We start from the raw sequence: 27,769 nt of genomic DNA on the forward strand, positions 1-27,769 counted from the left end.
CAGAGTCTCGGCCTTGGGCCTGATTAAAACAAATAAAGACCTTTGTTTCATATGCAATCCACATGCAACTCTGCTCTCACTCTACTCGATCCTCTCCTCAATCCTCGTACAACGTCATGCTCTGCTTCACATTTCATGTTCAGGGACCTGCTCCTTTTGAAATCCTTTGAAGCCCTAGGGGTCAACTTCTGGCATTTCACAACTTGAAATCTCTTCAATAACCTACCAGGAGCGTTATTCAAGGCCTTAAGCCCTTAAAACCCCGGGATAACAATAAATCAGGATACACGGGAAAACCCACTCCATTAGGCTTAGCCAGATCTCAAAAAAATATACATATGAACCCATATATCTTTCGGGTCCGCTCATCGCCCTTCGCCATTGGTCTATCGCAATATCGTTATCGTAACGATCACAAATACATAAAATCAGAAATATATGAATAACACGGGAACACATGGAAAACCTGACTGGAAGCCTTAAGGCCGGACTTCAAAACTTATACACCCATAACTATAATTATCGGCGGGTCCGCCTACTCCAAACTACCTCCGTGCTCTCCGAACTCTGCTTTCCTCGATCTCCGATCAGCGATTCATCGCTATCGGAATATCGACCATCGGCGTATCGCCGTGTCACAGCCCTTAACCGCCCCGACCTCCAATCGATGATCAAATCATGACCGTCGATCCTGGCTCGCGATCCGACGATTACAATTAAATCGCACATCGGCCCATCGCAATATCGCAAGTCGCAATTCCATGAGCCAGGCTCACTCCGCTTCAAACCTCCAATCCGATATTGCCTTATGGACCCGATAAGGTTATAAGTCACCCTTTATAAAATTTCAAGTCCGGGTTTCGAATCTGGTTCTGTGTTTTGCGCCTTTTCTCAGTGTAAACTAAAATTTGGCTTGCGGGACTAAATCAATGCATAAAATGAAAACAGGGGAACGTCGATATGAATTAAAACATACAAATGACTGTTGCGGACTTTATCAAGGTATTAGATGGGAAACCAGGCCAATCGCACTTTTAAAAGACTTAAGAAGAAAGCGATACAAAATACACCAGTCATGCATAAATTCTGAATTTCAAAGACGAAACCGGTATGCTAATAATGCACAGGAAGATTTCAGAGGTCGCATTACCTCCGGGATTGAGCAAATTTAATACTAATACACTCTCATCACAGAGACCCATATCTCTATTTTAGGCAGCCATTTTAAAGTACTCCAAGGAAGCAGTTGGTCTACAATCATTAATTATTCATCTTGTAAATGTCACTATGCGATAGTAGTTACATGTGTTCAAAATTGTAAAGGAAATGTAGGTGTTCCAGTTTCCATGTTGCACTCATTGCTAAGAATCTTACTTCTTTGGTTACTTCTCATTTACATGAAGGTTTCCTTGTGTTAATTCCTAGAGAAGATACAATAAATCCATGGTTTTGGCTTATGATAATATTATGTATACCAATCCATGTGTCGATATCCTAGTTGGATCAAATGCATATCTATCTAAATTAAAGCCTTGAGTCTATGTATCATTCGAACACATGCTATCCAAATTGGAAATTGTTTCCATACCATGAATTAAGATTGTACCCTGGTAAATAGAAATGTTTATACAATGCACAAGAATGGTGCCCAAGTGGGGGTGTATAATTGTCACATAAGTCATGATATTTGTTCCTTAACAATTGCCCAATGCTTAGAACTGTAAAATTTTATCCAAACAACATCTGGGTTGCGGTTTTCCTTGAATATGCCTTCAATATTCCACCAACACTAAAGACAAGGCCACCTTTTATATTGTGGTTCCATGGATATAACTCATCTAAAAACATTGATTTCTATCTTCAAACATATAGCACTAGCCATTCGATAAACATCAATTAGATAGTATACACCTAACAATAATGTCAATATTGAGTTGGTTGAGACAGCTAGGCACCCCCTTTGAAAACTAATCTAACGTTGTAGATGAAATTTCAAAAGGGGCCTAGATATAATAATGTGATTAAAAATGGAAGGTTAATGATTATGTGAAGGCTCAAAAACGTATAAAATGGATTTAGCATGATTGTTTAGGGATACCTAAGGATACTTAAGGGTGACTAGCAGTGCGTGGTAGCACTTGCTTAGATAACAATGGGGGGGAATTTAGTAGAACCACGATTATCATCTCTATATTAGAAATAGTTGTTTACAAGTATAACAAAAGGGAAAACTTGCATCTATCATTATGCAAACTATGTGTGAGACAAGTGAGAACTAAGAAGGCCCTAAGTTGTGCTAATAAGTCTTAGGTATCGTATAGATTTTGAACAAATTCAAAATGGTGAGGACGCGAAGAAATCAAGGACCCAAGGAGTCATCACAAAGACTTCCTATAAATAACCCATTACCTTAACTAGAATTGACTCTCATCCTGCGTTCCCTAGAAGCAATTAATGAGACCTTAAGAGGGCGCCAAACAAATGAAGTGGAAGGGGAACACCCTCCATCAGGGTTAGGGAATCCCGCGGGATCTAGAGACTATGATAGAGGACATCTAATTGAGGACATTACTAGGGAGCTCCAGAAGATTAATCTCCCAGAGTTTGTAAGAGGTCGTGCTAGCGATCGTGCAAAAGCCTGGTTAGAGGGAATGAGAAGGTGCTTCGCACTAAGGGATTACAATTCCAATTCCAAAACCAAAATAGCAATATTCCAACTCAGAGATAGTGCTCTTAATTGGTTGGGTAACTTGGAGCGTCAACTACATGTCACTCTAGACACAGTTATTTGGGAATTATTTGAGGAGAGATTCAAGAAAAAGTACCTGCCAAAGTATTATGAAGAACAACAGGTAGGAGCCTTCCATTCCCTGGTATAGGGAAGTCGTACAGTAGAAGAATATGAAATTCGATTCATGGAATTAGTCAAGTATATCTCCGACATGGATACTGACCAGCGCCAAGCGCATCGTTTTATTTGCGAATTGAACCCTAAGATTAGGGCAATGGTACAGAGGCGGAAACCATCGTCAGTTGCAGAAGCTGTAGAACAGGCTCGTTATGTCGAAGAACACTTAGACTTAAAAGGTGGAGGCAAAGCCATCTCTCCACACCAAACAGGGATTATGGGGAAGGCCCCTCATACCTTCCAAAGGGGAGGAAGTCTGAGGCCACCACCATATGGAAACAAGGTTGTACGTAGAGCACCGATAGTGGGGATTTCAATGGTTTCTAGTGTAGCTTCACCCACAGCTTCAAGGGTGCATACAAATCAAAGTCATACGCGAGGAGCAACAAGTGCGGGCAGGGGTTCCAGGGGAAGGAAATCTTTCCAAAGAACTCCACAACATTCGGTTCAAGGTCCACCGTGCATCACTTGTTGGGATGCAGAGGACCTCATTACTAGCGGGACTACCTTGAGTTACAAATTGGTAACAACCGTAGAGAAGGAAAAGAACCAGTGGGGGGGCAAGTAGCCACCATCAAATCTATGTAGCTTTTGACAATCAACAAGTTGAACACCGGTCTACCATGGTAGACACCTTAGGTATGATAAACAAAGTCAAATTTAAAATTTTGTTTGATTATTATGCTACAAATAGTTTCATTTCATCGGTTGCATTAGAAAAATGTGGGTTCCTAGCCCACGAGCATGATGACTTTAAACAAGTTGAGACAGCTCCTGGGATAAAACAAGTAGTAGGAGCTAGTGTTGACCAATGTTAGGTAAACTTTTGGGTGTGTATGACTAAGTTGAAGGCATACATCACAGCATTGGGGACGTATGATGTAATTATCATAATGGACTGGCTAGAAACTCATGGAGCTTTGGTAGACTGTTTGAAGAAGAAAGTGATATGTTTAGATGATGAAGGTAGGCAAACTGAGATTTTTGGAATCAAGAGGGGAGTGTCACAACGATTCATATCCATGATGAGGGTAAAACGTTGTCTCAGACAAGGTTGCAAGCTATATTTGGTCGAGGTTGTAAGTGACCAGAAAGGACCTTCCCTATATCAACATCCAGTTTTGTTAGAATTTAAGGATGTTTTTCCTAAAGAATTGCCTGGATTACCTCCTATAAGAGAAATTGATTTCACAATTGACCTAAAACCTAGTGCAAAACCAATATCTAAGACACCCTATAGAATGACAACACCAGAACTTTGTGAGTTGTAGACGCGGTTAAAAGAGCTCTTAGACTTGGGATTTATCAGACCTAGCATTTCACCTTGGAGTGCACCAGTCATCTTTGTCAAGAAGAAGGATGGTTCCTTGCGGCTATGCATAGATTATAGAGACTTAAATAGAGCCACGATAAAGAATAAGTACCTGATACCTCGAATAGATGACCTATTTGATCAAATAAAGGGAGCAACGATCTTCTCAAAGATCGATCTACGATCTGGATACCACCAATTGAGGATTAAGGAGGAGGGCATGTCAAAAAATTCCTTTCAAACTCGGTTTGGGCACTATGAGTTTGTAGTTGTTCCATTTGGTTTAACCAATGCACTAGCAGTATTCATGAGCCTCATGAATGGTGTTTTCAGGAAGTACTTGGACCAATTTGTGCAAGTCTTCATCAATGACATTCTTATGTATTCCAAGAATGAAAAGGAGCATGAAAAGCAGCTAAGGATGGTATTGACTTGCTTAAGGGAAAATCAATTGTATGGGAAATTGTCAAAATGTTCCTTCTTTCAGAAGAAAGTTCATTACCTTGGGCACATCATTATAGGAAAAGGGATTTCAGTTAACCCAAAAAAGGTGAAGGCCATAATGGATTGGCTAGTACCAAAAAATCCCCATGAGGTACGTATTTTTATGGGGCTAGCAAGGTACTATTGCAGGTTTGTGGAAGGGTTTTCAAGGATTTCAAAACCCATCACCACATTACAATGAAAGGGGGTCAGGTATGAATGGACAAATGAATGTGACACTGAATTCACAGAACTAAAGAGGTTACTAACTAGTGCACTGGTCCTTCGAGTACCAGATATGGGAAAATAATTCACTGTCTGCACCGATGCTTCGACGCAAGGATTGGGTGCAGTATTGATGCAAGAAGGTGGAGTAATAGCTTACACATCTAGAAAATTTAAGAAACATGAAGATTTATATGCTACCCATGACTTAGAATTAGCAGCATTGATGTTAGCCTAGTTGTGGAGACACTACCTCATTGGGAGAAGATTTGAGTTAAGAACAAATCATCAAAGCCTGATGCATCTATTCACTCAAAGGGATTTGAACGCTAGACAAAGGCGGTGGAGCAAATTCATGAGTGAGTATGATTTTGAGATCTCATACATCATGGGAAAGGAGAACGTGGTGGCGAATGCACTAAGTAGGAGACCAAGAACCTTCTCCCTAGTAGCCTTAAAGGTTAATTTAAGGGAACATATATTGGAGAAACTCTTTGAAGATAGTTGGTATCTAAAAGTCATCTCAGCAATCCAAAATGGGAAATAGATAAAACCAAAGTTTGAGGGATATGTCCTTGAACCAGATGGGCTATTGATATTTCAAGGGAGAATGTATGTACCTAAGGAAGGGGGTATAAGAAAAAGCATCCTCAAAAGGTCACATAGAGCACTCTATTGTGCACATCCTGGAGTAAAGAAGATGTATGCAGACATGAAGAAACTCTTCTTTTGGGCAGGCATGAAGCACGACATAGTCCAGTTTGTCGCCAAATGTCTCAAATGTCAACAAGTGAAGGTTGATCATCGCCATCTAGCAGGACTCCTACAACCACATGACATCCCTACATCTAAATGGAAGGTAATTTCCATGGATTTTGTGGTGGGTTTGCCACTCACTTCACAGAGGTACAATGCTATATTGGTTATAGTTGATAAACTGACCAAAAGTGCCCATTTCATCCCAGTAAGAGGCACTTACAATGTTACAGATGTGGCGTGAGTGTTTGTAAATGAAGCTATTCGACTACACGGGTTGCCCACAAAGATCATTTCTGATAGAGACTCCCGATTTACATCTAGGTTTTGGACAAATTCGTAGTTAGCGCTAGGGACTCAGTTTAACCTAATCACTGCATATCATCCAAAAACAGATGGGAGGACTGAAAGAGTAAATCAGGTTCTGGAGGACATGCTTAGGATGTACGTCATGGATAATAAAACTCAGTGGGAAAGGTACATACCATTGGTAGAGTTTGCCTATAATAACAGTTACCGCAGTTCAATCGGGATGTCTCCTTATCAAGCTCTATATGGAAGGCCATGTAGGACGCTGTTGAGTTGGGAAAAGTTGGAATACCGAACCTCGTAATAGTTGGCCCTGAATTAGTTCAAGAAATGGAGGAACAGGTAAAGGAGATTTGATAAAGGTTAAAGGAAGCACATGATAGATAGAAGAGTTATGCTGATTCACATATGATAGATCGTAGTTATGAAGTAGGGGACAAAGTTTTTATTCGTATCCGGCCCAACAAAAGAACCATTCGGTTTGGGAAGGGGATGAAATTGTCACCTCGGTTCGTAGGACCTTTTAGGATCAAGGAGAAGATTGGACCAGTTTCCTATTGTCTTGTACTGCCACCCCATTTGCATAAAACTCATGATGTTTTCCATGTATCTATTTTACAACATTATGTTTCTGTTGACACCTAATCCTTGTGATTGGGTGAACATATGTAAATAAATAAATAAGAAATATGAACAGTCATCGGGAGATGAACTGAACAATCTCTCCCTCATGTATATAATGAAGACCTACCTGATGGAAAAACATACGAATCATTTTTTCCTTATGGAGTTACTGCCTGGCCTAACATGGTATCAGAGCCAGCTCCCAAAATAATTGTAACTCCCTTCTGCCTACTGCTCTCTGTCCTCTGTCCATGTGGAGCCTGTCTACTGGGCTCTCTGTCCACTTTCTACTGTGCTATCTGTCCTCTCTATTTACTATGCAGTCTATCCACTGTTCTCTAAATTCAGAAATTCATTGAGTATAGCAGCGTTTGTGATGAATGTTGGGGCGGTGAGCATGGAACTGTTTGAATAATGCTGCGACTGCTTTTTTTTCCATGTAAAATACATCTGAGGTTTTATGTTGACGGGAGTGTGTCTATATGGCATGAGGTGCCTCTTTATTCATTGCCCATATCTCAATCAATAAAAATGGCTTCCCTCCATGGTGGTATAATAGCGCTCCAGGCGGCATAGTTTTGATGTCGGTGAACAAATTAGCGACTCCATTTGGTTTTGAAAGCTTCCGCATTCTCTTTCCCATTTGGATGCAAGTCTTTTGATCAGACTGTAAATGTCTTATATGTACTACTTCTTTCTCTTGTGAAAATCTGCAATTGTACATTGTATATTTTATAGAGCTATTGCAAACTATCAGAGAGAGTTGTTGTATATTTTATATACCCTGTTCGATTATGAGGGTCCATAACCCTTGCGTTTAGAACTCTATTCAGGTAGATGAATTAACACTGCAGCGAGATCTTTTAAGGCCCGATTTTCATGGTAACCTCATAGACCTTGCAAATCCTCCATAACGAGCCGACATTGTGCGAGCTCGATGATGAGAGAAATCAGAGATAATTTGCGAATGGCTCCAATGGTGATTATAAAAAATATATTTCTGTGTCAAAGCTGAGATGGTTTCATACTAGGGTTATAATGGTTTTGTAGATCTTGTCCTATCAGGCTCCAAAACGTTATGTTAAGAGGTTGACATTGTCCAAGTACATTTAACTTATTTTGTGACTCTGTATTAAGTAATGTGCCTGGGTTTTAAAGTTGGCAATTCTCAATTCTTCATGAGGAAACATGGACATACAAATATTTAAACGTCCAGACTTCAATCTTGAGTGAGGCTTACGACAGGGCTTGAAAATACCTAAATTCAGTCATGCACAAAGCCTATGTATAAATAGAAATGAGTAGTTAGTCCTGTCTTGTCTACTTGTCTAATTAATTTTCAATTTATGTATAAATAAGATGTCAAAGCTAGACCAATAAAGGACTAATGAATGAGTCTAAATACAGCAAATGTGTGGTCTGAATTTGATACAGTTTTCTCAGCAGGAGTATTTTTCTATCAGTAGAAGTAATTTTTACGAATGCATTCAATCATATCCATGGTGGGAATAGTTCTCACTTGCAAGGAGAACTATCCTGAATGGTCCCAGATGATAAAATACACCCTCATTTTCAATGAGTTTTGGAAAGGAGTGTGTGTCAGAGATGGAGACAATGAACCAGTACAGCCTACCTTAGACAAAGAGCTCATCATTTGGGAAAACAAGAACAACAAAGCTTATACATTAATCACAACATCTGTAAATGAAGAGGTGAGTCGCCATATTTTGTCATATTCAACTGCTTTTGAAGACTTACAAAAGATGAAAGAACTCTATGACTCACATTCTACACTTGAAGTTGTTCAACTCATGATTAAACTCTACACTCTTGAACTGCAAAATAATGATCCTCTTGCTCTTGCATCTAAAGTAAAGTCTATAATGCATGATATCAAATCCACTAAGGTTGAATTAGATATTCCTCTTATCTCTTTTCTCAAGGCACTTTATCCTACTTACTCCAATTATCTTGAGTCATTGCATGAAAATGGAAATCTCAAATATATAACCTTTGGCTCTATTGTGAAAAAGTTTGCTGAAAGAGAGAAAGATTTTGGAAAGAAGACATCCCCTGAATCTTCTGAAGAGGTTGTGTGCCTTCCTCATAAAGAAAAGCATCCTGCTCAAGATTCTACAAGAGGAAGAGGTGGCTGAAGAGGAAGATATTTCAGAGGTGGGGGGGCAGACATTCTCAAGGAGAAAGGACAGATTTACACTGCATTCGTTGCAAAAGAAATGGATCACATGATGCCTCTACATGCAAGCTACCATGGGACAAAATTGAGAAGAAAAGAAACCAACAAAAAGGTAAAACTGATGATACAGACAAAAGTAAAGCACCTGAATCTACTCACTATGTTGTGGCAAAATGTAACATTGGAGTGAATGACGATTTATTTAATGCTTCACTTGCTTCTTGGAAAAATGTTTGGTTGCTTGATTCGGGAGCAACCTACCACATGACTCATAGAAAAGATTTTTTTGAAGATCTCACTGACAATGTTGATGGAGTAGTATACTTTGCAGACCAATCAAAAATCAAGCCATCAGGGCTTGGAACAATTAGGCTTAAACTGCCTGGTCTTCCAGACTTTCTTCTGCATCATGTTCTATACCTCCCACGACTCAAGAGAAACTTGCTATCCTTGGTCCACATCCACCATCAAGGTCACTCCATTCATATGTTTGATGGCAAGCTTGAGGTAATAAAAGCATCTGACCACTCACTTGTCATGAGGGGAATAGAAGAAGAAAGGCTTCTCAAGCTACAAGGAACCTCTGCTCATGCACAACATTTCTCATACAATTCTTATCATGAAGAAGGTACATTTCCATCAAGTTTATTATGGCATGCTAGATTTGGGCATTTGAACTATGACAGTCTCCACTTGTTGAAGAAAAATGGTGTTGTTGGTTTTCCTACAATTCCTAGGAAACTTAAGCAATGTTATGCTTGCATTCTAAGAAAGCATAGCAAATAGTCTTTTCATGATTCACATTCAAGAGCACATAGAAAACTTGAATTCATTCATTTAGATTTATGTGGTCCAATCCCTGTTCCTTCTGCAAATGGAAATAAATATATCATGACATTTATTGATGACTACACCAGAATGTGTTGGGTTTATTTATTGAAGAACAAATCTGATGCTTTTCAAACATTCAAGAATTTTCATAAATGGATTGAAAATGATGCACAATCTCATATTGGGTCTATTCACACTGCTAATGGAAAAGAATACACATCAAATGAATTTGAAAACTATTTCGCCAACATGGGATCAAACATAAAAAAATTCTGCCTTATAATCCCCAACAGAATGGTGTAGTTGAAAGAATGAATAGGATAATCCTAAATATGGTACGATCCATGCTCTTCTTCAAAAATGTAAAGATAATTTTTTAGGCTGATGTTGTTCTATGTGCTGCATATATAAAGAATAGATGTCCATCTAATGCTATAATAAACAAGACTCCATATGAAATGTGGTATGGACATGTTCTTTCGGTAAAGCATATTGGGGTCTTTGGTTCCACCTGTTATGCCTTGATACCAAAGGTACATAGAAACAGACTTGGTGCTAGAAGTCGTAAGTGTATCTTTCTCGGGTATTCAAACACCTCCAAAGCATACCGTCTCTATGATAAAGTAAATAAGAAGTTTTTTGTATCTAGAGATGTAATTTTTCTTGAATCATCCAAAACTGACAATGTTCTTGAGCAGCAACTTGATCGCTTGGATAGATTCGCAAAAAAAAAATCATTTCAAGAATTTGATAATCAAATTCCACATCTTGAAGGGGGGATTCCTATACTAGATCAACATGTGGAATCTTCTTCCAAAGAACACTCTCCCCCGCATGAAACTCCAACAACAGATGATGCTTTAAGTGATGTGATTGATAGAATTGGGAGACTCAATCTCGATTCAGTCCCAACTCAATCAACGGAGTAGCCTGGACCATCTGAGAAAGGTCCACTAAAGTGGATGAAAAAGACACTTGAAAGTGTTCATCCTAATGAAGTTGGAAAGACAGGAACTAGAAATTCAAACTGGCAAAACGGAGGTGATGTAGATGACTCTAATTCACTTGTTGATATGGACGTTTTTTATGATTGTGAATTGAACTTGTCTACAAACTTTGAACAAACTTCCTTCAAAGAAGCTACTTCTCATGATGAATGGAAAGAAGTAATGCAAAAGGAGTATGATGCCCTCTTAAAGAACGACACTTGGAATTTGGTTGATCCTCCATTAGGAACAAAACCAATTGGTTGCAAGTGGGTCTACAAGAACAAGTATGAAGCTGATGGCTCACTTGATAAGCACAAAGCTAGGCTTGTGGCTAAAGGTTTTGCACAGAAGGAAGGGGTCGATTATGAGGAGACTTTTTCCCCCATGGCAAAATGGGCTACCATCTGTACACTCTTTGCACTAATAGCTCAGAATGGTTGGAAAGTCCACCAAATGGTTGTAAAAACTACTTTCATAAATGGAGATCTAAAAGAGAATGTTTTTATGTCCCAGCCTGAAGGATTTGTTGTGAAAGGACATGAACATAAAGTATGAAAACTGGTGAAGTCCTTCTATGGCCTCAAACAAGCACTGTGAGCCTGGTATGAAAAACTAACTGAGCATCTTCTAAAACTCAATTTCAAACATTATGATCTTGATGATGCAACTTTATTTGTCAAGAAAGTTGGCAAAACAGTTGTATATCTTGTGGTATATGTAGATGATCTTTTGAGGACAGGGAACAATGAAAGCTACATTGCATCCATAAAGAAGGAATTGGGGAAAGTTTTGAAATGACTGATTTGGGCTATGTTCATTACTATCTTGTGTTGTGGGGAAAAGTATCCGACTCGGATGACCCTATCCCTACTCTAAAGGTGACAGTCTTTAGCAACAACTGAAAGTAAAGCTTTAATGTTTTCCTTTATGAAAGTACAGAGAGAAGGAAGAAAAGATTAACCAACCGGTGTCTTTCGCTTTTGTCGATCCTTATCCTCTCTCTTTGTCTCTTGTTCCCAGCTCCTTGCTCCCTTTGCCGGTCCAGCTACACACAGATCCTGCACAACAGAGAGAAGAAAACTACAAGATACATGTACTCATAACTGATGCATGGATTAGAGTGAATCAAATATACAAGTAAATACAATACATCAATGCAATACAAGTATATAGGAGAACATTCAAAGCTTTATTGATAAAAGTAACAGGGTTCTGAGAAGGTTACAACCATCAATGGCTCCAATCCAGCAGCACCTCCCCAGCAGCAAGAAATCTCCTCTTCACCTCTATAAAAGCAATCACCCAATAGCTCTAACTGTAAACCAACAGCACTTCCTTGCTTTGCACAAAATTCCAGCCTCCTTAGACCTCATAGAAGAGCTCTATATATAGGAGATTTGGAGAAAGGATGAGTCAGCTTGAGGCTGGCATAAAGCTGACTAGTGTCCTCTCCCACTTTAGTTAAACTTCAGTTCTTGAGTCCACTTGGAGATCCTTGCTTACACATGGAGATCAAGTACCTCTTACTCATCACAGGGCGAATCCCTTGAACCAAGTGTCAGTTTGGAAGCTTCCTGGGCAATTGACACCTTGCAGAATGACTGTGCCACTTGGCCAATCTCGCCCAGCGCAGGTAGCCTTCATTGGAGTTGACTTTCAGCGTAGGTACAAGGAGGAGCAGTTGACATTCAACGCAGTTGCTCAGTGGAGCAGTTGACATGATCCAAAAATAGCCTGTTTTTGAGTGTTTTCAGGTGGAGAACTGATGGGAAGTGCTGTGGTTTGCTGACCTTGTTCTTCTAGGGGTAAGAACAACATGTTTAGGGACTGAGGATCCCTGTAATTATTGACATTTCATGCTCCATGCTGCGAGGCACAAAAATGTCTATAATAGTTGCCCCCTAAAGTATGAGGCCGTTTATTGGGTGAAATGCTTTATCTAGAGGGTCCGAAGTTCATTCCAGTGCTGAGGAGGCGCCCTGTAATACAATACAATACAATACATTATTTTTCATTTTGTTTTCATGATCTAGCTGAGGCGGGCATTCCCATGCTCAGCTTTATAAATACATTTTGGTACATATAACAGACGATCGTCTGATGGTAGACTGATAATTCTCTGCTGAAATTATCATCCTTTGAGTAGGATGATCATCTGTTGCAATGATGTACATGACAAATGCTTTTATATTTCCTGAATATGTATCGCAGCCCGGATGGATGAAACTAGATCCGGGGTCTTCAAACTCGTTCGATCTTCACTCTAAGTACAAGTCGATCCATGTGAGAATTTCGCTGAAGTCGAACATGGAAAGACCTCGCTTGATTACCGGCCAATAATGAAAACCGTTAACAAGCACGAGAGGAATCACCGATAATGATAATGACCCTCAAGGTACTGCAGTACAATTCACGTGGCGTGAATAAAGGACTTGGCATCGAACGCCACGCAAAATCTTCTGGTCGAAGGTCATTGACGTATACCTGTCGCCGGAAGTGAGAAACTTGCCATTGAGGCATGCAAGCTTCAAAGTACTGATGGGGTTGTTCCTAGATCAACTTCTTGGATAATGAGCTGAAGTCGACAAGAAGCGATCCGTCAAAGGAGGGCCTTAATGAATCCCACATCAATGACACGGAACGGAGCTAATGATTTTAGTGGAGGTGAAAACAAACTGTGATATATGATTCAGGGTGGCGATCATGAATGGATGAAGGATAATGTATGGCAGTGGATGGGACACGGTTGACACTTTCAGATGACCCCTCTTGAACATATAACGACACTGATGCGATGGATCGGTAGCATTACCCCAAATGTGGATGGTTTGGCGAAGACCATGGTGATGAGACCGGTGAATGAAACAACCCAACCCGATGCGGAACGGAGGAAAAGTGTCATGTTCAAGAGTGACTTGCTACCATTAAGCTTTGATGTTCTCCCAATTTTTCCCCAGTCATTTCTGACCAGTACCTCTTTATTTTTGTCAAGCTTGAGGAGGATAACATATGCTTGTTCTATAACCTGCCCTTCGGGCAAGCCCATCGCTATGATTTAACGAGCTTAGCGATAGGGAAACTCGTTCTCGTCTAAAGACAAGTTTGTCGCTATTTAATCATTTTAACGAGTCTAACGACAAAGAAAACTTGGTCCTTTTCATCTTTAGAGAGTCTGAAAAGGTACAGAAAGTTAACTCCATAATTCCTTTTTCGTCATCTAATCCCTTAAGTCCAAAAAAGTATAAAACAATACAGAAGGGATGAGTTTTCGATTGCTTTAACGAGCCGAACAAAACAAGCGCTCGATCTTTTTGTGCAATAATCCCTCAGGTCCAAAAAGATTAAAATCTAGAGGAGGGATAGCTCTTCCGGTCGCTTTAACGAGCTGGAAGGCCAAAACTCGGCAAACTTTTCATATTTTACGAGTCAGTGAAAAGAGCTCAAAGAAGACTCGTCTTTTGAGGAACGAGTGATAAACAGGGATAGCAGCAGATTCCAGGTACAAGTTGGAATATTCCAATCACGGCAGTGTCACAAGGATGGCTAAGTGAAATCACTCTTTGCAGATGTTCCTCAAAAAGGGTAAACACACAAATGGAAGTGAATGATCGGCCAAATGACGGTGGAGGTGACGGTGCACAAACACGACCAAGGCTTTTATGGCTGATGAATTTACGATCTCAGAAGGGTATTTACCGGTTCATTTTTTCTGAATGAGCTTGAACTCTAAAGGAAAGCCTGCTCATAAACTTATGTTTATTTTTTAACGAGCATGAACTATGCGCTAAAACTGCTCGGATCTTGCGTTTATTTTTTAACGAGCATGAACTATGTGCTAAAACTGCTCGATATACCAGTCATAATAAGAACGCCTCCTGTGAGATAGCTATTTTTTTAAGGAGCTTTATCCCATGAAGCTATGCTCCAATTTGGCAAGTTTTTACCTTTGCCCCACAGGCTTTCTTCATGCAAGGTCGGAAACGGCTAATCCTACGAGTTTAAAGGGTTAGACCTACAGGTTTAAAGGGAGGACCTAAAAATTAAAAAAAAATAAATAGTCGTCCCTTGCTTACATTCCAAAAGTTTGCATGCCCCCAGGTATAGGATAGAATTTCGAGGCTGCCCCTCCTCTCCCCTACCTCTGCTCTTCTTTGGGTGTTCACAGCTACTTGTCATCTTGCTAATCTAATGTTAACGATACTAGTCTTCTCGTTATTTTAAGGGGTCTTATGCGGTACTCAGGCTTCCCGTCGGCCCAACTTTTAACGAACAGCTATTTGTGACAAGAGAAGAACACTACTCAAAGACAAAACATTGGTATTATTGAGGGAGGCTTGCTTCTTTCTTATTATCCGAAGAGGGTTCTATTTGCTGCCGCAAATCAATCTCTTTCTTCGGCGATGCCTAACATTAGGTTACTAAAAATGGTGGCCGCCTGTTGTAACAATAGAATCTCTTTCTTTGGAGGCTGCCCCTACTTATCCTTCAAAACATATGTTTTAATGGGTGAGGCTTGTCTTCAAAGATGGTTACTACTTGCTACAGCAAATGGTCCTCATCCTCGGTATCCTGATTATCTAGACAAGGGGAGCGAGAAGCAGATTATCTCACTCGCATAACTTTGACAAAAGAATATTATTCTAGAACAACCCCTCTTCCACCGCCGGACGGGGTACGGACTAATCCATTCTTCTGCGGAAATTCTTCCTCATACCCAGGGTTTCTTCTGCCCGAAGCAGACCAGGGTGCATGCCCCCTGGGTTGCAGTCTTTCTTTCCGAATCACTCGCACTCATCGGGAAGGAGGACTGGGGGTGGAGGCGAATCTTGAGTGAACAGACCATTTAGGATTGGTATTTGACTATTTGCGATGCGAGATCCCGGAAATGAAAGTTGGTCTACGAGCTTGACCATCCTTCCTTCATGTGGAAAACACATTACTCTAAAGAGTGAGGAGACTATCGCTCCCATGCAATAAATATAGTCACGTCCAAGGAGTAGGTTATAATCCAAGGGTCCCTGGACAACCATCACGTTTAAATTGACGGTCTTCCCTTTCAATGTAACAGGTACATTGGGGAGGATTCCTAATGGTCGACTGGTTCCTTTATCAAAACCTGAGAGACTTCTTAACTCACGTAAAAGCGCCGGGGAACCCAGTGCTTTCCAAGCAATAGAGGAAAGGATACTCACAGATGCCCCTTCATCAATGATAGTACCAGCCATAATCATTCTATAGATCTGGACAATGATTCTGAATGGTATACTGGCTGGTAACCGGGGTCTGCCTAGTTGATTCCAATCAAAGGATACAACCAGGTTGCTTGGTGGTGGGACCGAATATACGGCCGGGTATGACCCTGATGATGTTCCTTCCTACGATAAAGGAATGGGCGCATTGCCCTGATGCTCATCAGAGTCGGTGCTGATGAAAAGAACCTGGATGGTGTCATCCTTATTCTCTTCAGTGAGGGTGTCGCATGAAGCTGACTCTTCGGCGACGGTGTCATTTGAAGACGGGTCTTCAATGACGGAGTCATTGGACGATGAAACCTCTGAAGGAAGAACCGGGTCAACTGCCGTTTCGACCTTTAGACTTTCGTCTGGTCTGGATTCAGTAGGTTCATTCTCAATGACCGACACTTCAGCTGACCACTTGAACGGGTCAACTGGATTTTCAACTATCGAGGGATTAGGCGCGAGTTTTTGATATCCAGGAGGAAGTCGCAACGGTGAAACCGGGCGATCTTCCAAAACTCTCTTTGCCTCATCTAAGAATGGACATTTGTGGATGGCATGATTGCCTTCACACAATAGACAGGGTGGTCTTGGTCCCCTTCTTCGTCCTTCACTCTCGTTAGTTGACGGACTGCAATCAACATGACAACCAGAGGTTGATGCTACCGGATTGTGCAACCTTGGGGACCAGTCCCTTAGTATCCGGGGAATACAAGGACAATCACGATGGAAGTGGATCCCTTTGCAAATGACACATGGCGATTTAGGCCCGGTTGGTGCAGTGTGTGGGTTTTTGTCAGCTTTCTTCTGCTTGCCCCGAGTCGCCTTCGCCAGAGGCTCCTTCTGCTTCTTTTCTCTCTTCTTCTTTTCCTTCTTCTCCTTGGGAGGCTGACTCTTGCCAGCTCTACCTTGCGAAGATGAAGGATCAGAGGAAGTATCGTAAGAAGTGGAAGGCTGGTGGGTAGTTCTAGATTGTTCTGACTGTTGATTCGACTGCTCAGGATTAGTGGCGATCTGGACTACATTAGTTGAAAAGAGCCATACAGGTAGGCCGATTGTCAATCCTGGAAGTGACAATGTTGCCATATGAGGCGCACCAACATCTCCCCAAGAGGAGAAGGGATTTGGACTTCCGCCAAGGTTACTTCCTTGGTTGGTGGGCTCCATACTTTTCAACTGAAAGATCAACGTGGGAATAACGGGTGATTATGTTCCGCTTAAAATAAATTTTATTAACGACGCTTTTAGACACAAACTTGCTTTTTCATGTTTTAAGAGTCGAGAAAAAGCTAAAGATGACTCTAGTCGACTTCGATGTATTAACGAGCCCGAAGTGACAAATGCTCGGTTGGACTTTTTCAGTTATAGAGTTTGAAAAAGGCCAAAAGAAACTGCTCTAGAGATCTAGGCAGAGGGTGTGCCAAACCTTTCGCGAAACCACAGAATACGTTTTACGGTACGGGTGGTCAATCTTCGTGAATGCTGTGTTCACTGCATCGCGATCAGTAGGGCGGCCGACACGGCTTCCTAAGGATAAAGGATAAATGCCTATAGGGGTCTCCCAATATACGCGACGGTACGCGGGAGCACAAGTCCGTATTAGTGCCACTGACTCTCAGGAGGAATCACCCACCTTCGTAGAGATCGACAGTCACTACGTTTAACGACGCCGGAACACGTCTCTACCTAGACCTCTAGATGTTTGCGTTATGTTACAAAGCGTTGTTATGTAAATTGGATTTATTTTAATGTTGATCTTGCTTAGCAGTTTGCCTTTAAGGATCACCACGAGATGTATATATACAACTTCCTAAATGCAATCTAAGATGAGAAGCAAAACTTTTCAATCTTTCAACTTTGAAAACCTTAATCTACTGAGGGAAAAGAAAGACACAACTTTTCGCACAGATCATAGAACACACACTAAAATGCAAATTTTCCTAAATCGTCAAGCACACAGTCAAATGCAAATATGCACAATGCATGTATTTCTTTTCGTTATCCTTAATGTTGATGTAAGACAGAAAGGAAAACTGTTGTATGACTTTTGAATCTAATTTCAAGCGAAAAATAAACAAGCTTGTCCAAAATCAAAAGACACCTTAAGATCGACTTGTTTAGACACTAGAAATGTATAGATTCAAACCATAAAATGAAAAACAAACAAACTCAAACAGCCATGAACAGTAATAAAACTAGCTCTTAAGATCACAAAGACACTTTTACAGTTCAGGATCTAAGAGGCCACAGCTATACTGGTTTGCTTTTCACAATGGGAAACTGTAACTGAAGCAAGAAATACTGAAAGAACACTCACAGTTTGATCACACAACTGAGGCGGAATAATGTCAAGGAAAGTTGGTTTACAGCAAGTAAAATGACCAGCAATCAGCAGCAAAAATCAGTGAAAACAGGGCTAAGACACAGTGGGAAACCTCAGGAAGACATAGCCTAACTGGGTCAGCGCAAGCTCTGGTCTGTCAAATTGACTCTCAGCGCAGTTCCCGAAGGGAGTACCTGCGCTGAAATGCAGACTGCCTGTGGACAGCCTGCACTGAGACACGAGAGTTGCGTTTACAAGGATTTCCGGGTCATAAAAAGCTCAAAAATGCACTGTTTTTGCTGAAATAAAAAGCTATAGGTCAAGTACAGGCTAAGGGATGATCAAGAGGATGAAAAGCTATCACAAAGAGTACAAGAGTATTTTGTAGATCGGCTCTTCAAATCATGAATCTGCTCAGAAAATGAGCAAGAGTAGCAGCCCCTCTACTTCGCTTTTGATATAGTCAAAAGCTTTTCGATTTGGTACTCTTTTCTTCAGGAAATGAATAGCAAAGATACTACAAACACCAACAAGATACTAGGCTCCCCAGCGGAGTCGCCAGTTTGTTGTGGGGAAAAGTATCCGACTCGGATGACCCTATCCCTACTCTAAAGGTGACAGTCTTTAGCAACAACTGAAAGTAAAGCTTTAATGTTTTCCTTTATGAAAGTACAGAGAGAAGGAAGAAAAGATTAACCAACCGGTGTCTTTCGCTTTTGTCGATCCTTATCCTCTCTCTTTGTCTCTTGTTCCCAGCTCATTGCTCCCTTTGCCGGTCCAGCTACACACAGATCCTGCACAACAAAGAGAAGAAAACTACAAGATACATGTACTCATAACTGATGCATGGATTAGAGTGAATCAAATATACAAGTAAATACAATACATCAATGCAATACAAGCATATAGGAGAACATTCAAAGCTTTATTGATAAAAGTAACAGGGTTCTGAGAAGGTTACAACCATCAATGGCTCCAATCCAGCAGCACCTCCCCAGCAGCAAGAAATCTCCTCTTCACCTCTATAAAAGCAATCACCCAATAGCTCTAACTGTAAACCAACAGCACTTCCTTGCTTTGCACAAAATTCCAGCCTCCTTAGACCTCATAGAAGAGCTCTATATATAGGAGATTTGGAGAAAGGATGAGTCAGCTTGAGGCTGGCATAAAGCTGACTAGTGTCCTCTCCCACTTTAGTTAAACTTCAGTTCTTGAGTCCACTTGGAGATCCTTGCTTACACATGGAGATCAAGTACCTCTTACTCATCACAGGGCGAATCCCTTGAACCAAGTGTCAGTTTGGAAGCTTCCTGGGCAATTGACACCTTGCAGAATGACTGTGCCACTTGGCCAATCTCGCCCAGCGCAGGTAGCCTTCATTGGAGTTGACTTTCAGCGCAGGTACAAGGAGGAGTAGTTGACATTCAGCGCAGTTGCTCAGTGGAGCAGTTGACATGATCCTAAAATAGCCTGTTTTTGAGTGTTTTCAGGTGGAGAACTGATGGGAAGTGCTGTGGTTTGCTGACCTTGTTCTTCTAGGGGTAAGAACAACATGTTTAGGGACTGAGGATCCCTGTAATTATTGACATTTCATGCTCCATGCTGCGAGGCACAAAAATGTCTATAACATCTTGGCATTGAAGTAACCCAACATCCAAAGTCCATATTTCTTTCTCAAAAGAAATACATTGGAGATCTGTTGAATCGGTTTGGCATGACAGAATGCAATCCTCTTACTACTCCAATGGAACAAAACGTAAAGCTCACATCTATTGAAGGAAAAGAATTTGAGGATGCAACAAAGTATAGACAACTTATAGGAAGTCTCAACTACCTAACTACTACCAGACCAAACATTTCGTTTGCTGTTGGAATCCTATCCAGATTGATGAAAAAGCCTTGTGAGGGTCATTGGTCTATTGGAAAAAGAGTTCTAAGGTACTTAAAGGGAACTCAAGACTTTGGAATCAAGTATACACAGGTGGATGACTTCAGCTTGATTGGATACTCTGATTCAGACTTCGATGGAGACAAAGAAACTGGGGTATCTACTTCAGGATATGCTATGAGTCTTGGATCAGGAGCTGTCTCCTGGAGATCATGCAAACAATCAGTTCTAGTAGATTCTACAACAGAAGAAAAATACATGGCAGCAGTTGAAGCAACAAAAGAAATTGTGTGGCTCAGGAAAATTCTTGAAGATTTGCAGGTAAAACAAGTACAATCGACTCTACTCATGATTGACAACACCTCTGGAATAAAGTTACCCAAGAGCCCAAAGTTCCATGATCGAACGAAGCAAATCAATACTAAATATCATCTAATTCGACATCATGTTGAGGCCAAAAAACTCCATCTCCGTCATTGTTCCACAAATGAGCAAATTGTAGACATCTTCACCAAAGCGCTTGGAAGAAAAAATCTTGAACGATTCAGAATGATCCTTGGACTCAACAACATCCCTTCAAATTAAGATGGGGAATGTTGACACCTAATCCTTGTGATTGGGTGAATATATGTAAATAAATAAATAAGAAATATGAACAGTGATGAGCTGAACGGTCTCTCCTTCATGTATATAATGAAGACCTACCTGATGGAAAAACATACGAATCATTTTTGTCTTATGGAGTTACTACTTGGCCTAACCATCTCTGATAAATCTCACAAACTGGATTGGAGGGAATTACAGGGCTCGAACATGGCAACCATAGTGGTCGAACCATTATGCATATTAGACCGTAGGGTTCGACAGCTTATACATCGCACGGTGGACCAAGTTAAGGTCCAGTGGGACAAGTATAGCCCAAGATCTGCTACCTAGGAGGATGCAGAGACTATACGTCGTGACTACCCCTCACTTTTTGAGCATCTGTGATGCCCATTTTTGACTTAGATAGTTATCTATGTTAAGGTTCTATTTTGCAGTTCCATGTTATTTATTTATGAACATTATGTAATATTGATGCATTTGGTTGGACACGTGAAACTACTTATATAAATCAATTGATAGATTTGATATTGATGATAGAAATGGTTGATGTATGGCCTAAATGTATGACTCACTTAGTGATGAATTATCTAATGCGTGACTTATCAGAATTATTTTGTTTCATATATGGCTCAAGTGGATATGATTTGTTAAATGAATGACTTAGTGAATTTATGATTTATTTCCAGTATGAACTGTAAGATTGACATGTGGATACTAGACTTAATAACATGATGATTATATATCTTGTTGTTATATAAATGCATGAATGAGAGCTAACCCGCAAGGGGGAAAGAACTATATGATAGCTAAGATCTCTTCTTCCATTGAGGGAAGGTCGAAACATCTCATGGGAAGGTATAATGTACATTGTTCTATTACATTTGGTATCTACTTGATGTGCACTCTTATTACACAAATGAAATGCAAATGACAGGTGGCAAGATGACTTGACTGGATTATTCGATTACAAGTCAAACCAACACTGTAGTGTGGTTCGTATTAGGGCGTTGACCCTAGATGTGAGGATGGGTGGAGGCATTTCCCACTGTGTAACATCCAAACCTAGAATCATGGGACGGTAGTGGTGGATATGCTCCCCTAAGCGTGTGGTGACGATTTCTAGTTACCTGTTGGGGAAGTTAGGTTGATATAGTCGACGCTTCTGCCATGTTGGTTTTATCAGTGGTTAGATTGGTATAGCCGATGCCAACGTATATAGCAGCAGAGGATGGATAGGGTGGGAACGGAAGTAGGTCGGGATGGATAGGGGGATATAGATCAGTTGGAGACTCTTGATGGGAAGAAATGGCATTATCTGACTTACCAAATTTTACTACTATAACTCTCTTTATTTTTTTATGCTTTTGAAATCCTTGTATCTTTCACTCTAACTTTGGGATGAACTTTTCTAAAGGAGCGGTGTATGTAATACCCCACTTAATCTTATCATGAAAATTTTATTAATGTTTACATTACCTGAAAATATTGAGAAATATTGGTGAATACCTTCATTTGGGAAACTATAAATTTTATTTATTGATATAAAATTCATTATTGCTATTATTCAAATTCCCAACTTGTCTTCTCAAATTGAATCTTGGATAGGATATGGTCTCCTTCCATTATTCCAAATTATATATATTCATCTCACATTTACTTGGGAGAATACATGGTCCTCTCCATTATTTACAAATTTATATATTCACCTCTCATCCCCAAACTGTACTCTCACATTTACTTGGGAGAAGACATGGTCCTCTCCACTAATTACCAATTTATATATTCATCTCTCATTCCCAAAATGTACTCTCACATTTACTTGGGAGAAGACATGGTCCTCTCCATTAATTACCAATTTATATATTCATCTCTCATCCCCAAAATGTACTCTCACATTTACTTGGGAGAAGACATGGTCCTCTCCCATTAATTACCCAATTTTATATTCATATCACATTCCCAAATGTACTCTCACATTTACTTGGGAGAAGAGAAGTCAACTGTAAGGATGAGGAAGAAGTTATGACATTAATGAGAGGTGGTTGAGGTGGAGAGGAGAGGAGGGGCATAAAAGGGAAGGAGGAAGGGAGAAAGGGGGATGTTGGGTCTTGCTTTTGGTTTTGGGTTGGTTATGATTTTGAGAATTTGTTGGAGAGAGAGAAGGGAGTATTGTTTATCTTGGTCTTGGACACACACACTACATCTGGTTGGACTTGGGTTCACAGCACTAGGGAACCTGTGGAGGTTTCCTAGGCTAGGAATTATTTCCTAGTTGGCTGGGAGGTAAATCCAGTCGGAAGTCAAGAGGAATGATTCAGCAAGAGCAGCAGCTCAAGGGAATCTCCACCGGGCCATCGGTACAGGTATTCATCTATGCATAGATTACTCATGTAAGTTATTGAAATGAAATGTTCATTGTTAAAGTTATAGGGGTTAGACTATAAATGGTAAATTATCATTGTTTAAATGTCTTGTAAAGAAAAAAAATTATTACCTCATATTGCATTAATAATTTCTAGAGAATATAGATTTGTTAAAAGACCTAAGATAGAACCTTTCAATTTCTACGTATACAAATGAATTCATTCCTTTTTATACTTTGTAATTATGTCTTTTTCATATATTATGATTAACGTTATGTCTTTTCATATATTTTGATTAGTGTTGGATGTAACGCATGATAATTATTTGTTTTTTAGTGCTCACCCATCTTTACAAATAATATACCTAATTGGTTGATGGAAGTTAATAACCTTGAGGTAATCATAATCCTCATTATATTAATCTTTATGCAAGTCTATAAAGGGATCATATATTATTTAATGATTTTGACTTTTTCATCTTTATAAAAATTTAAAAAATATTATCTCAACTAAAATTGTCTGTCTAATTAGAAATAATCCAAAGTAATGAAAAATAAATTTAATAAAAAAGTATTTAAATTCTACACCAGTTTTAGAAGTATAAATTTCACATAAAAGCAACTCACTGCAAAATAATCTAATAATAAATCATACATAAATAGGGATATTAAAAAAAAAATTGATTTCCAATTGGTGTTTTCTACACATAGTGTGCCCCAAAAAACCTTTACTTTTCCATTTTTGAAATCATGTTATTGTACGATGTTATAATTTATGAGAATTTAACATTAATCTGAAAAATGTTACTAAAATGATATATATGGAGAGAAATTGGGTGTTCTCAAATAACTTTTCCCTAGCAAACAAATTGGGTATTGCCATGTAAATGTTTTCATTCATATATGTATATATATAAATTGGGTGTTCTCAAGTAATTTTTCCGTAACAAAAAAATTGACTATTACCATGTAAATGTTTTCCGTAACTCAACATTTGGTTGGTTGTTTTTTCATGCAAATGCACAAAGTATTAGAATTTGGAATTTTCGAATCCATCTACTATTAATATCCTCAATAAATATCCCTATGCATCATAGACATCCTAACTTGAATGAGAAACAAGCGGTTCAACATAAAAAATAGTTCACCATAGCTTAAGTTCATTTCCACACTTATCTTACTGATGATAGAGAGACGTTTGTAGGTTATTAAATAACAAGGGAGCCACTGTCGTAGTGGTAGTCCCTGACAGGGTTGAGAAACCCCAGTTTTTTGAGTTGCCACAATTAATAAACATATAGACTAATAAATAAGCATCGCCACCCAAAACAACTCAACTCCATATCACAAACCGTCTTTACAGTAGTTCTAAGAAGTTCTCATATAACCAAAAGGCTACGTTCTTGCAAAATCGTAGTCATGAACCAGATGGCCAGATTTCAATACTAACATGCAAAACTATTTTATGTGCCTATAAATCAAAATTATTTAGCTTTCACTTTCTGGACGAATAGATGTTGTCATTAAAAAAAAAATCCTTCAGATTATATGGAAATCAAACGAAATGCTTGGTGTTTTAGTTTCAGTGAGGTTCTCTTTAATAAATTTTAGTGCGTTGTCGATTACATGTTTCAAAAGTACAAGATAAAGTAACTGTGAAGAGAAAGACTATCGGGATTTTATTTACACTTGGCAGAAAGTTTTCATGTGAATATTAGGATTGCCTATCTTCTAAGAAATCCAATATACCAACCCTTGAAAAAATTTAATAAAGTAAAATTCATGCGAATTTTAGGATTGCCAACCTTCCGAGAAATGTAAGATCCAGAGTCTTATGAATGAAAGAAAAGCTTATAATTACTCAAAGAGCTTGTTATCTGCCACCAGGTCTACATATTACTCTCTGGCCATCGACTATAGTCTTCAATAATCATATTGAAGTCTCGCACATGATCATGTTTATGTATATGAACTCTTCAACATAATTTTCTTTTTGGGTTTCTACAGCTCCATCCCATCTCGCTTTGTGTTGTTTGAATCATGGATTTTAGTGGCAAGATTAAGGAGGCAACCCAAACTCTGGATGGAATTACTCAATTACTTGGCCTTCTAACAAGGGTGCTAGTATTCATTAGCCTTCTTGGAAGGGACACATGGAAATAAATAAAAAAGAGAGGACACTGGATACTTGGAGTCTGGCTCGTTCTCAGTGTGCTCACCCTCTATATTCTGAACCTGCTCAACGGAGAGAGTAGTTTGCTCAAAGACATCTTGGACAATGTAAAGCCACTAAACGGTGAGGTCATTAAAAATAACTTGTTTATGATACATAGTAGCAGATTGATGCTGTGTGTGTTGGTTGCCTATTTGCTGCCAAGAATGGTCCGTCCCCGTTATGAAGATTCATGGGGTAAGATAGGAGCATTGGTTTTCATTATCTTCCTCCACATTTCCTCTAAATTGTTTACTGTACATCGTCGTTTGGCTCACAAGGGCTTACCCCTGCTTTTTGATTATGTCTTTTTTTGGCCAAATGCCATAGAGGTTATGGAGGGCTCCTTCATCGTATCAGATGTGATAATATCCATAACTTTGGCATGACTTATTCTCCTCGTTAGCTGCACAGCAGTGGCCAATAAAGGTATTAGAACTCTCGCGTGTCAAATAATTCCCGTAATTCTTGCAAAGCAATCACATGGTGCCAAGAATCTGTGGCAGGCCGTACTCGCATTTGGACAAACAACAAGGTTTTTTATTTTAAAGAATTAGCCATTATTAAATTAAATGAATGAATTCATAATCAGCTGACCAAGGCTCATTCAAAATTGGAAAATAATATTAATAAAAAATAAAGTAAGAAATATAATAAATGGAAAACCATGTGGGGCAGTGCATACAACTCCAGTTGTCTGCATTATGGATACAACTGAACTGATACATCACAGATCGACTCCTCAGGCCCTCAACATCAACTTCCTTTGCTTTAACCATGAGGATGTTTTTGACTATGAATAAGTTGTTTTAAGTTTTTTTTTTCTCTCAGATCTTCGTTCTCCAGCTGAAAGTGTTAACTCCATACAATTTAGTCCCTGTCTTTGGTTTCTATTTTTTTCTAATGATGCCTGCACCAAAATATTAAGGGATACACAAAAGCCAAAGCCTTTTTTCCTTAGTTATTTTTTGTTTTTGTATTGTTTTTCTTTCTATTGTTGACAGGTTACAGTCCATTGACCTTCCTCCTTCGCATGCAGGCTCAAACCATTAGGGTTTTGCTTCAGGGTAAGATCTTCGGCATATTTGTTTTCATTGTTTTGGCCTTACCAGCCTCTTATGTTGTCAACTCTAGCTAATTCCATGGGAATTCTAGTTTCCCTGGCATGCCTTGATACTCAAATTTCTGGTATTTGTTCAAAATCATATAAGAGTTATTATTTATGTTGTTTCAACAGCCTAGCTTGTGCTACAGTTTAAAGGCATCGATAGACTATATTTGTTTAAGGGCAATAGCCTATTTCAAATATATTTGATGTTCTTTTCCTCCTTTGATAATTTGGAGGGCTTAACCTCTTACGGTATTTAATGCATGTACACTATTATTTTTTATTCTCTGCACTGATGTTTTTTCTCACCGCTTGAATTCGGGGCTACAGTGATGAATGCACTAGTTAAGATTTTAATTTTCTTTTAGTTGATAATGGCCAATGCAGCTCTGTGAGGATTTTAACAGTTTAATAGAGTGAGAGAGTTTTGGTTCTGTAAGGCTTACAATGCATGGTTTTGGTCTTGATGCTATAATTATGCTTTCTGTTCACTTACTGTCTGCCTACGATGTCCTGAGGAAATATATTCAGCATTTGACAAAGCAGGCTTATTTGAGCCTCCTCTTAAAGCTCTATGATTACCGGGTCTCCTACTGCCCAACACGCATTTTGAAGGCCCGAAACCTTGGAATGTTCATATCTTCTAGTCCAAAGATGATGCTTCCATCGTGGGGTTCCCTGTGAATCCATCAGATGATAGCCAGCAAAAAATACAATGATCTCATTCATCCAGGTCACTCTAAAAGTCTGGTATATGACTCTTATCCAAATTATGTATATTGATAGAGATTCTAGCTTATTCACTGAAACAAAAATGTTGTATCAAATAATTTTCATATTTGTACAGGTTTTGTTGAGAAGCCACTTTATTTTGGAAAGGAAATGCATACCTAGTCAAATAAATCTTTTGTTTCAGTTTATGCAGAACTTAAGGGAGAAAATGCCAGAAAATGCATAAAAACATTCATAAATTTATGGAGAAACATTAAAAAATTTACTAAAAAAAATGTATAGTTTCATTGAACAATTAAGCTCAAAAATTTAGGGATGGTCATGATTATTAATGCATAAGCTTACCCACATGTTTTTCTCCTTTTTGATGCAGTTGGAAGAATCGGAATAACATGATTTAGACCTAAACATTTCCTGGTGCTTGGAATACCAGGCTTTAGACCCGAACTTTGTCTGCTGCTTGCAATAGCAGGTTTTAGATGTGAACTTTGCCGCATGCTTAGAATAGCAGGTACTAGTCAAAGAACTAGCACTAGTAGACCACCCGTTTGAAGATCAATGTGTTTTCAAGGAGATGAAGAGGGGCATGAGGAATGAACACATTGTTGTGCATGAAGACGAATGAAGGCGAGGCAGGGTGACTAAACACGTTGTTGTGAAGTGATAA

The 27,769-nt window shown here is 39.4% G+C and overlaps 1 protein-coding gene across 1 annotated transcript in view; it reads left to right on the top strand.

Moving 5' to 3' along the window:
* Positions 1-2,942: 2,942 nt before the first annotated feature.
* Positions 2,943-27,769, top strand: part of LOC149229224 (uncharacterized) — a 185,051-nt gene continuing 160,224 nt past the window's right edge. Inside the window, exon 1 of the mRNA XM_089380981.1 lies at positions 2,943-3,194. Within this exon, the coding sequence (XP_089237107.1) occupies positions 2,943-3,194 (252 nt within the window). The remainder of the gene's footprint in view (positions 3,195-27,769) is intronic.

This window comes from Pinus tabuliformis, chromosome J (assembly GCF_031772625.1).
Source record: "Pinus tabuliformis cultivar Carrire ecotype Pingquan chromosome J, CPIR1, whole genome shotgun sequence".
Lineage (NCBI taxonomy): Eukaryota > Viridiplantae > Streptophyta > Pinopsida > Pinales > Pinaceae > Pinus > Pinus tabuliformis.